We start from the raw sequence: 12,229 nt of genomic DNA on the forward strand, positions 1-12,229 counted from the left end.
CATCACCTCCACCACCACCTCCACCTCCACCACCTCCACCTCCACCACCCAGCAGGGCAGAAGTTCCTGCTGAGCCTTGGGAACATCCACTTGCATCTGAGAGTCAGTCCTTGCTTGATCCTTGCCATAAGCTGTGAGGTAGTGGAAGCCCTCCCCTCCCTGCCCTGAGAGTGGGTGGAGGCTCCAAGAGATGGATGAGCCAGGTTCAGCCACTCCGAAGACTCACTGTGAGCACCCAGCTCCACCCTCAGCCCTGCACAGACCCCGGTGCCTCCATGGGCCCAGAATCTTCAAAGCCCTGGGTTTCCTACCACACCATGCCTGGCTCCTTTCCATGCTGGGCCTCCTCTACCGGCCTGACTGCTTCCAGTCACTCCCCTGGCATGGGGAAGAGAGTGTATTAGGCTTAGCCAGGCTTACCCAAAGCCCTGAAATGACAGCTACCTTTGTCTCTGGCCACCTTTCTTTCCTACCACTGCCTGGGCCCTGACCCATTGCCTTGATAGAAGAAACACAACCTCAAAGATGGAACTGTCAACCCATACTAGGACATGCCATACCCCTGTACCATTCAGACAAGGAAGTGGCTTAGCACAGCAACGAAGAGCCACTGGTAAAAGCGTGCACTTTTGGTATAGGTGTTCCCTAGAAAACTTGGGGAATGAGCTAGGGTGGGGGTGGGGCATTCTAACAGCAGAGAGAGTAGCAGACCTGTCACCTGACCTGTGGCCTTGACCCTGCTGGAACTCCATAGGCTCAGAGGTGCTTCTCTCTACTCTGCTTCCCCGTATTCTTGCCTCCTTCCCACTTTCATGTCCCATCCCTCATGACCACAGCCCTCCCTGGGCCTCACGCAGGCCCAGCCCCTAAATAATATCTCATGAGCTGTTGGCAAATACTGTCCTTCTAATGTGAGCTGGGCCAGGGTGTGCTGTCTAGGGGTCTAGGGAGGGAAGGAGTGTCTTTTGTACATCTGCCTCCACATACTGACAGGATGAAGAGAGGACAGCGTGGGGAATCACTCCAAGAGTCTGAGCTAAGGCTCACCTGGCAAGGAGAAGCTGGGGATGTCTTCTCCCACATACTCTGGAGCAAAACATGGATAAGCCCAGAGAACAAGAAGCCAGCTATGACCCAGCAACCCAGGGCACAGGTGTCTGTCCTGAGAGGGCAAGGCAATCCGTTCACAGGCCTAGGACCCCAGTGATATTCGGTTACCTCGTTATCCCTTTCCCAGTCACATAGTACCTAACAACTAAGAGCCGCAGAGATGTGTGTATGTGTGTGTGTGTGTGTGTGTGTGTGTGTGTGTGTGTGTGTTAAGTGCCAATGGACTGGTGAGGCTAAAACTGAAGCAGGCCCCCTGGAAGAGAGTAATAAATGGGAGGGGGATCAAAGATCAGGGGCAGTCTGGGAGGTAAACTCTGCTAGGGCAGGGAGTCAGTTTCCTCACTCTAAATTACAAGCAGGCGGCTGGGAGCAGATCCTACACACCCTGGGTTCTGATATATCCCAACTCTATCCTGTCCTGCCTTGTCCTACCTGGGACACTCATCCCTAAGCTGGTCTAGCATCTCCTTCTTGTGCAGCCCAGCTTAGGCCCAGCCTCTGAGAATCAGGCAGCCGCCTACGTGGGGAACAGGGCCCAGCAGTGTCAGACCTTCCAGGAGCCAGTGCCAGGGCAGCAGCTGCACAAATCATAAACGCACACAGGGCGCTCCACTCTGCGCCGTCGGGCCTCACATTTTCCTCTCACACCCGGAAAAACCAGGCAGCATCATGTCCCTGAAGGGCCCCTGAGGCTGGGCCGATAGAGACCTGGAGGGTCGAGAGGGAAAGACTTCCCACCCCGCTTTCCAAGTCTCCCTCATGATACGCCCTGCCTGGCTGCGAGTCTGTGCCTCCCACGGTTGATCAGGAGTATTTCCAGCCGTTCACAGGGCGTGAAACAGTCTTCAGACAAGTTGTTTCCAAAGAGGACCTAGCGACAGAGAGGCCTGGGCTCTGTGGTGAGCAGAGTACGGAAGCCAGACCTTCCAACACAGAAGAAAGGACTCAGTGCCTAGGCTGTGTGTCTCAGAGGGGCCCAGTGGCTGCCAGCACACTGCTCAGGCTGAACTCCTTAAATGTCTGCCCCTGCATCCCCAGATCCTACCCATCCTCTAAGACCTTCTGGTTCCAAAGCTGGGCAACCTCGCTGCTATGGTTGGCAGAATGGCGAACCCAAAGGCAGCCCTGCCCAATCTCTGCCTGCATACACATGTGACTCACATGGCAAAGAGACCAAGGCAGAGTTCTCAGGTCACAACTAACAACAAGGGGAGTCTGTCCTGAAGCACCACTGGCTGTCATCACAGAGCATTAGCATCGAAACGAGCTACAGAGCCATGGGACTCAGAGAGGATTCGGTTGGCCATCATGGCTTTGAGGTAGAAGGTGCCATGACCCAAAGGAAGAAGAGGCCAGGAAGCTGATCCCTGAAGCCCTCTGAAAAGGCACAACTGGGCTCACAACCTGACTGTAGCCCCATAAGCCAGTGAGTGTGACTCTCGTCAGGGTGACTTGTTACAGGAAGTCCACTCTCACTGGGGCCCACACATGCTGAATCCAGCACTCTGAGAGCAGTGCCAAGGCTGTAAGTGCCTTCCCAGGCCTCATGCTGTCACATCAGTCCTAGCCCTGACCTTTGTTGACCCCCAGACATTGGCTGTGACACTTGCAGACTCAGCCTGGGGCAGAGTCTCTCACTTCAATGCTAATGTTCCCCATGTCACTGCCGTGCGGATCTAAACCCCACAAACCCAGGAGACAACAAAGCGGCTTCTATACTTTAGGAATGTCGATACACTTGGGGATGGATCACTGAGCATGTACCGAACACCACAAAACAGACTCTAGGCACCCACAGCATAGAAGACCAGAGCCCTAGGATGAAGAGTTTCAGGATGTCCTGCTCCTCTGAGGCCACTGCCTCATCTGCCTAGGCTGTGAGGACACAGTGGCCCCTTCTCACATCATCTTATGTGGAGACCTGAGGCACAGCATGAGCCTTTCCCTTCTTTGCTATGGTACCACTGTCCACCCCCACGTATGGACACAATGCTGGAGCTGGCCTGCATGTCATCGACTGATTGGAAGGCAGGAAACAGTGAAGCATACCCCTGCCCTTAGACCCCAGAGGACTGACCCAGGCTTCTAAAACTGAGCCAAGTCTGTGGCTATAGAGTACCTATCCAAATACCCAGCTGTAGTCAGAGTCCCCCAAGGAGCTGGGCTCCATCCCACCCCCCTGGTCCTGCCCCTTACCTGGTATGCTGTGTCTTGAGGGGCCTGGGAGCCAGGGCAGCAGCAGCAGAAACAGCAAATAGACCAGCGAGAGAACATTGAAGCGTAACAGGGAGGCTAGAGGGAAGACAAATGGTTAGTACACCAACAATAGGGGTGGCCCTCACTTGAGGGGTTGGGGGACAGTACCCCCCAGTACCCCTCTCTTACACCTGTAAGCCTGTGTAAACAAGGCTTGTGTGCCACAGACAGAAAATCCAGGTTCCTATCACCAGGTTCCATGATACCCCAGGACTCTCCCAAAGCAGTCCACGTACTCACACATGGATACACACAAGCCTCGGGCCACTCGGCATAATCCTACCCACACAGGGCTCTGGTGCCCACTCCTCCTTAACTTGCTTGTTCTTCTGTTTGAAGTTTCATTTATTGATTGGCAGGCAGCTCATCTAAGAAATGGTTCCACACACTACCGTAGGGGAAGTCACCGGGACTCAGCTCTGACACCCCTCTTGAGTCACTGATGGAACGGTGTGGTTCTGAACCTGGCTTTGTACCGCTCTGCCTGCGCATGTCCCCTACCTGTGCCAGCTTCCCTCTGGGAACTTCTCTGATACCCTTCTGCCCTATACTGTCCTGGTGAAATCTGCCAGGGAGGCCAAAGGACCTGAAGCATAGGGAGATAATGTGGCTGGCCACTTACAAATGAGCAAGTTTCTTCCCAGAACAGAGTTTTTCAGGAGACAAAGTCCTCAGTCCCAGCCATTTCTACCTGTGCTATGGGGGTACAAAAGGAGCCAGGCCGGGCTGGCGAGATGGCTCAGCGAATAAGAGCACTGACTGCTCTTCCAAAGGTCCTGAGTTCGGATCCCAGCAACCACATGGTGGCTCACAACCACCCGTAATGAGATTGGACACCCTCTTCTGGTACATCTGTAAATTACACGGGAGCAAGTGGGGCCAGCAGAGGTCCTGAGTTCAACAGCAGCCACACACATGATGGCTCACGGCCATCTGTACAGCTACAGTGTACTCATACACATAAAATAAATAAAATAAATCTTTAAAAAAGGAGCCAGGCCAAAGAGGGTGTCCATGCTGTGTGAGAGAGCCCGGCCACACACAGCACCACTCACTACAAGCCATCTTCTTGCTGTCCGTATCTCAGACGATTGCTCTTTTCAGAAACTGACTGCCCTAGACGGGTAGGGATAGCAGACCATGAGCTGGTGCTAGGGTGCATCAGGAACCCCAATTCCCTCCTGGATAAAGCAATCCCCAAAGTGGACTTTCTGTGGCCGAGAGTGTCAACCCTATTTCACTGTCCCCCTGGGAGTAGTCTCCTCAGAGTGGGCATCCTCCACGCATCCTCCCTAAGTATGGAGAACCATGAGCCCAACAACAGACCTAGACAGCCAGGGCAGACCTGAATTTGGGGACAGAAACTGGTCACAGAGACAGGCTCCCCTGGAAAGAAGTGGCAGGGACCCAGAGTACACAGTACAATAAAAAAAAAAAAAAAATTTAAGCCGGGCAGTGGTGGCACATGCCTTTAAACCCAGCACTTGGGAGGCAGAGGCAGGCGGATTTCTGAGTTCGAGGCCAGCCTGGTCTACAGAGTGAGTGACAGGACAGCCAGGGCTACACAGAGAAACCCTGTCTCAAAAAAAAATTTAAATGTGCTATAAATGATATTTCCAGTGCCAAAACTAAAACCAAAACTAACAAGCAAATAAACAAAAAAACTAAGCTGAACCAGGTCATCTCCTTAGGTGACTTTGGGTGAGTGACTCCATCTGGATTCAGTTTATACCCTCTTCAAAGCCCACACAGTCTTCCTCTAGGATCACAGTGGACATGAGATGTCTTCAAACCTCCAAGGGCACCTGCTGCTCCTTTCAAGGAGCCTGGGGTGGGGGTGAGGGTGGGGTTAGTGAGGAGGGCAGGGTGTTGACCACGGCTGCACTTCTCTTGGCTCCCAAGGGCCTCCCTGGAGTCAGGGTGCTGTCTTCTTCCAGACATACATTGGCTACCATGCAAAGCTCAGCTCTCCCAAATCAAATCTGAACTTTTCAACAATGATACATTCTTTAAAAAAATCGATCTTCTCTGGCCCGAGAGGCAGGAGGGAAGTGCATTTGCGGCAGAGCTTTCTGAATCCCTCTGCTTTCCAGAGCTTTACTTCTACCCAACCAGGGCAGTTCAGCCGAGCCTCAGAGGCAGCACCCTCCCTCATACTCGCTGGCGGCTGCTTCCACTCAGACAGATGTCTACCCAGCTGTCCACTGGCTCAGTGATCCTGTCCACCTGTCTACCTAGCCGCCTACCCACCAGTCCATTCATCCACGGGCCCCTGAGAGCGTTCTCCCATCTAACATCCCTGATGTGACAGGCCCTGCCTCTGAGGACATTGGTTTGATCTCATAAACCGGGAATGGCCAGCACCGAACCAGTCTAAGTATGTGAGCGGCAGTGATCAAAAGCCTGTGACGGGAGCTAGAGGACATGCCGCATGAGTACAGGGACCTGAGTTCAGATCCCCAGAACCGACGTGAAAAGATGAAAAGCCAGGCTAAGGACGTGTCTTGGTGGCTTGCCACAGAAGTCTGAGAACCTAAGTTTGGATCCCCAGAATTGTACAAAAGCCAGATGCAGAACTACGTGTTCCTGCAATCCCAGAATACCTGTACTGGGAGATGGAAGGGAGAGACAGGAAACTTGCCAGAAGCGGTCAGGCCAGCTAGCTTGGCAAAAGCAGCAGGGATTAACAGAGAAACCCCGTGCCAAACAAGGTAGAAGGTGAGGGCCAACACCCAAGCTTGCCCTTTGACTTCCACGAGCACGCTGTGACATGCACGTACCTGTGTTCACACACATGTGCACACTTACATTATGAATGGTGGATTGATGCAGGTATGAAATGCTGTATGTGGTAGTTACCATGCACCTCTAACATCATGTGGGGAGGCTGTGGAAACAGTGACAGGTGGATCCCCAGAGCTTGCTGGCCAATCAAGCCAACTGATGAATTCCAAAATAAGGTGGAACACAACTGAAGAAGATTCCTGACTTTGCATCCTGGCCTCCACAAGCACAGCCCGTGAAGGGCGGCCAACACGGGCCCTGGGGAGCAGGGACAGGTGTTTTACCCTACAGCCTGCTTGGCAAGCTTAAAATTCAGCCACCTTGGATCTTTGTGTGTGTTGGGCATGGGGGAGGCTAAAGTTAATTTATTTTTTTAAGATTTATTTATTTATTAATGTATGTGAGTACACTGTCGATGTCTTCAGACACACCAGAAGAGGGTGTCAGATCTCATTATAGATGTTTGTGAGCCACCATGTGGTTGCTGGGAATTGAACTCAGGACCTCTGGAAGAGCAGCCAGTGCTCTTAACTGCTAAGCCATCTCACCAGCCCCAAGGCTAAAGTTTAACTGCTATCAAGTTTCAGTCAGGAAAATGAGATGGTCCTGGGGTGGCCATTAGTGACATATGAGGATGTGCCTAATGCCACCACACTATCAAAAATAGATTAAGACTATAAACTTTGTGGACATATGTTTTACCGGAATAAATAAATGAATGGTGTCCAAAATCTGTGAAGGGCTCCAGAAATCAGAGACCCAAGCTGGCAAGGGGTAGAAACTTCCATGCCTGGCCTCCTGACACCAAGGGAATGTGATATGGGCTCCTGAGCTTGAGGCCTGGCCTCCCCACTACTCCCAATCCCAGGTAGGGCCAGGAGAACCCTACACAGCGATATGTGCCAAAGGTAGGATATGCAAGGCGAGGCACCAGGGACCGGGCGAGGGTAATGCCCTGCCCTGCCTCAGTAATACAGGTCAGCTTGGGGGATGCACGGAGCCCTGAGTTCTTCCCTTTCTCCCTCCTCTTTTCCTTCCTGCCTGCCCCTCAATGTAGAGCTGCCCCATCGCTGTACAGATAAATAAAGGCTATGTTCAGAGACGAATACTCTACCCAAGGAAACAGGCTCAGAGGCACAACCTGACATTCCAGTGTCTCATTCCCAGCCATCATTCCTCCCAGATTATCACGCCTCAAGAGCAAGAAGAGCCAGCCAGAAGAGCGAGCCCGCCCGGGGCAGCGGTACAATTCTTGCTTCTGGGAATAGAGAGAAAGAACACTAAGAGGCAACATAGCCAGATGGCGTTGAGACACCAGGGTTCCCAGGTGCTCCGCGGGTCCTGGTGAGGTATGGGTTGAAGCACATTGATGTGACTGTCATAATCGGGACTCTAGCTGTGCTGAGGTCAGAGGTGAGGTGAGGTAGCAAGCAGCCTGGAGGGGACAGCCTTGCCTTTGTCCTTGAAGGTTAGCTGCAACCGAACTGACTGAGGGGTTGTGAGGGACAAAGACATTCCTAAAAGAGGGCAGAGCCTCAGCCTGCTCTGGTGGAGCAAAGCCTGTGATTTCACAGGAAACAGGCCTTTCCTGAGCCAGCAACAATAGGACAGCCAGAGGCAGGAAGGGCCCCTTGCAGGCCAGTACATGCTTAACCCTTTATAGACCCTCACCCTACAGCACAAGGCTGAAGACCCTTGCTAACATCCACTCTGGGGTCCTCAAGCCACGGCTGAGAGGTAATGAAGCCCACACAGTGGCTCCCCTGGACTCTGAGTGACCCAGAGCAGAGCAACGTGGGAACCGGGTCAGGGAGGGAGGGTTAAGGGTAATAGGACCACACACAACTTTTAGAGTACACCACACGGAAGGTTTGTTTCCACCCCTCCTCCCATCATGAGCATGAAGACAGGCCTGCAGGTAGGGCTGTGAGTGAGACCTCAGCTACCCAAGATCCCCCAGCCTGGCCCAGGGTCTAGGTAGGAGACAAGAATCCACTGGGCCTGCTGCAGTCACCCCTCCCTGGAGGCTCTTTGAGCCAGCTGCTCCCATATGTCTCTGGTCAAAGAAGCCTTACAATGTCCCCCAAGGCAAACGTCTGACTCATTTGTAAATGGCTCTGGAAATGGGTCTGAAGCATAAGGCATATCTGCAGAGAGCTTCCCCTGCCACAGCCAGTGGTGGACAGACAGACAGAAGGGAAGGTGCAGGGAGGGAGGGTGTGCTCGAGATGACTGGATCCTTTAGAGGGATGGGCTGTAACAACAGGGACAGGACACAGTGAATGAAGGTTCACACTAGTCTGCACTGACACAGGAGGCCGACCGGCCCAAGCAGAGACAAGCTTCCTGTGCGGAAACAGCACGGTCTCTTTGAGGGAAGACCCGGTGAGGAGCAGGCCCACTTTACCCTCCCACCTCGATCCAGCACAGACACAAGGTTGAGGGTCTCATATAATCCCCATCCCCACTATTACCACTCCTGTCTGCACAAGAGAGGGAACAGGTATAGATGGCCTGCCCTCCTATCCTCTAGGCTACCTGCCTCTGAGAAGGAAATGGAATGTACCCCGAGAGGAGAGTATTTCTAGGCCAAAAGAAAGTCCTCAGTGAGCAGGGAGAGCTGGGCAGAGGCCCCGGCTGGAGGGACCAGGCTAACCCAAAGGATTGCAACGTATCTCTAGGGTAGAGCAGGGCAGGGCAGGGCAGGGCCTGCTTGGGACCCTGGGGTAGCCACAGTCTCAGCCTGGAGCAAGTGGTACCTAGATTGACAAAGAGCTACAAGGCAGAGCAGAGCCTGGAGTCTTTCAGGGCAGCTGCCCAGCTATGCCACAGCCTTGTCCAGTGGTGGAGTAGAGACTCCACTGAGACCCTGGGTCCCACAGATGAGCACGCTGTCTAAAGAGGCCACAGCTGTCAGGCTGGGAGAGGCTCAGCAAGGTGTGTTTGGGGCCCAGGAATAGCCTCCACCCTCAAAAGACAACTTCTTGGAAGGGCAGCCTCTGCCCCATCCCATGGCCTTGCACAAAGGCCTGGACAATGCCACATGCAGCCCAATGTCTGGCACCGTCCTGGGGTAGGTATTAGTCTCACAAGTGTCCCTGAAAACTTAGTTTTTCAGGGATCAGAGAAAGGGGTCAGAGGAAGCAATCTCCATGCCCCAGAGTCCATCAGGGTCCTGGACACATCAATGGCCAGCACTGACCACCATTGGAGCTGAGCAGCTGATAGATCATAAGGATCTTTGAGTGTAGTTCTTCTCCTGCCCACACTATATACCACAACACCACAGAGAGCCTAGTTACCAGTGGCTGTGATAAGTGCCCTGTCCCTAGTGTGATTTATGTACACTTGTAAGAAGGAATTGAGACAGGCAAAGGATATTTTAGGACTCAGGAAAGACCAGGATTTTCAATTCAAACCCACAGAAGCCAAACAGAGTCCTGGGATAGGAGGGAACCGCATGTGAGCCATGATCACAGCAATGTGAGGTGAGGGGCCACAGCGGCCCAGGAGCCCAGGATGTGTTTTTGGGATGAATAGGATTGTGTCTAAACTAATTCCAGACACAAGAGAGGGCTCTGATCACTGTAGCTGCAGCATAGGGTGAGGGCTTGGTGGGCCCTTCGGTGTGGAGGTGAGGATATGGTACATGCTGGGCATAGCCAAGAAGCAGTGTTCAGAACAAGGGGAGAAGAAGAGATCACAGAAGAGGTATGGAGAGTCGGCCAGGAGTACCCAACTGAAAACTTGACTGTCCTTCCTCCTCTGTAAAAAGCACCAAAGGACTGGTGTCAAAAAAAAAAAAAAAAAAAAAAGACGGAGGGCCAGGCTCTAAGCCTGGTACTGTGTGCCCAACTCAGGGGACAGGGAGGCTGAGTAAAATCAAGGGGGCTTTGGGTGAGTCTAGGACATAAGTGACTTTGGTCCACCTCGTCCTAAGCCTGCAAATGGTCTTGAAAGCAGGGAAGTCTAGAGCTATTCCATGTGAGTGTCACAGACTCCAGCCAACCCCAGAAGATGCCTTACGGAGGCCTGCCTGGCCAGCTAGCCCAACCAGCTCTGTTTTCCTAACCAGCAAGGTGGGATACGGGGGAGGGGGAGATACAGGGAAATGTCCCCTCTGCTCTTGGCCTCGTGCCTGTAACCCAGGCTGCATCCCCAGGCAGGGGCTGCTCTTGCATTTCCTCCCATTGTCAGTCTAGGGAGGATGGTGCCCACAGTTCCAAGACAGGTGGGGGCCTGATTTCTTGCCTACCATTTAAGATCCTTATTGTAGGCTCTCATGGGACCACCTACCCCGGCGAACTTCCAGCTGTTCTACACGCCGATGCACTCTGTTTCTCACCCTTGACTAGGTCAGTACCCTGGCCTCTATCACTTGGCTTACTGAGGCTGGTGTCCACCACACTGGCCTACAGAAGCTCCCACGTGATTGGTTTTCCTCCAGCCTTTGTAGGGGACAGCGTTCTGAAAACAAGCAACTCACTGTCACCCGTCCACGGTGTCCTAGAGGAACCCAGCTATGGACCTGCAAGAGGTGAGTAGCCTGGCAACCAGAGTAACAATTTCAGTAACAGTCTTGGTGTCTACCAGTGTGGGTCTATGCAGAGTGCAGCACCAGGGACCCCACGGATACTGGGACATGCCCTGCAACACTGATCCTACAGGACACCTGGATTCCGCCGAACTGTTTGACAACCACAGACAAACCCCATCCATCTCAGATAGCTCAGCTGTACCTCAAGAGTCCCAACTGTCCCCATCTGTGGAGCTCCTGCAGGCACACTAGATACAGTACCTAGGAGGGAACACATACTTCTGAACAAAAGATATAGACACGGGGCTGGAGAGATGGCTCAGTGGTAAGAGCACTGGCTGCTCTTCTAGAGGACCTAGGTTCAATTCCCAGCACCCACATGGCAGCTTACTATTTTCTGTCCTTCCAGCTCCAGGGGACCCAACATTCTCACATAGACATACATCCAGGTAAAACATCAATGCACATTAAATAGATAAATACATCTTTTTAAAAGAAAAAAAGAGAGATATAGACAGGTGAGCCAAGTTCACCCATTGATTCCTTTAAAAATTAAAAGCAGGAGCTGGAGAGATGGCTCAGTGGTTAAGAAAACTGGCTGCTTTCCAGAGGACCCAGGTTCAGCTCTCAGCACCCACGTGGTAGCTCACAACCATCTGTAACTCCAGGTTTAGGGGATCTGATGCCCTCCTCTAGCCTCCGCAGGCACCAAACATGCACTTGGTATACAGATATATAGGCAGGCAACACATCTATACATTTAAAATAATAAGAACTTTTATTAAAAATAAACAAATGCACATGTAAATAAAGAAAATACCTAATAAAAAACAAAAAATAAATAAAAAATAAACAAATGTAACCAAGAAACTGCCCATGTAAAGAGACAGGAAGGCTCTGGGGGTCCACATGGTCTCTGTATGAGGGGGCCCAGAGTCATCTCACGAACTGAACTGAACTTGTTTTGTGTGTCAACTTGACACAAGTCAAGAGTCATCAGAGAGGGCTGGTGAGATGGCTCAGTGGGTAAGAGCACTGGCTGCTCTTTTGAAGGTCCTGAGTTCAAATCCCAGCAAACCACATGGTGGCTCACAACCACCTGTAATGAGATCTGACGCCCTCTTCTGGTGCGTCTGAAGTCAGCTACAGTGTACTTATGTATAATAATAAATCTGTGGGCCGGAGCGAGCAGGGACTGAGCAGTGAGCGCCTATAAGCGTCACCCTCCATGGCCTCTGCATCAGCTCCTGCTCCAAGTTCCTATCCTGCTTGAATTCCTGTCCCATGCTCCTCCAGTGATCGGAGTGGAAGCTGAATTAACCCTTCTCTCCCCAGCTTGCTTCATGCTCATAGTGTTTCATGGTAGCAATAAAAACCATAACTAAGACACAGTCCTTGGGGCTTGTAAAAAGATCCTATGGATAAAGGCCAACCCTGACCCAAGTTTGATCCCCAGGTTACGTATATTAACCCCAGGTTAGTAAGAGAACTAACTCTCAGAATCTGTCCTTGGATATCTACAACCATGCTATGACACAGGCA

The 12,229-nt window shown here is 52.2% G+C and overlaps 1 protein-coding gene across 7 annotated transcripts in view; it reads right to left on the bottom strand.

The window, feature by feature from the left end:
• Piezo1 (piezo type mechanosensitive ion channel component 1) overlaps positions 1-12,229 on the bottom strand; it is a 67,744-nt gene that overhangs the window by 26,995 nt on the left and 28,520 nt on the right. For all 7 annotated transcript variants that reach the window (XM_031341677.1, XM_031341675.1, XM_031341673.1 and 4 more), the window contains exon 2: positions 3,307-3,402. In XM_031341677.1, coding sequence (XP_031197537.1) covers positions 3,307-3,402 — 96 coding nt within the window. The remainder of the gene's footprint in view (positions 1-3,306; positions 3,403-12,229) is intronic.

Source organism: Mastomys coucha, unplaced genomic scaffold (genome assembly GCF_008632895.1).
Source record: "Mastomys coucha isolate ucsf_1 unplaced genomic scaffold, UCSF_Mcou_1 pScaffold22, whole genome shotgun sequence".
Lineage (NCBI taxonomy): Eukaryota > Metazoa > Chordata > Mammalia > Rodentia > Muridae > Mastomys > Mastomys coucha.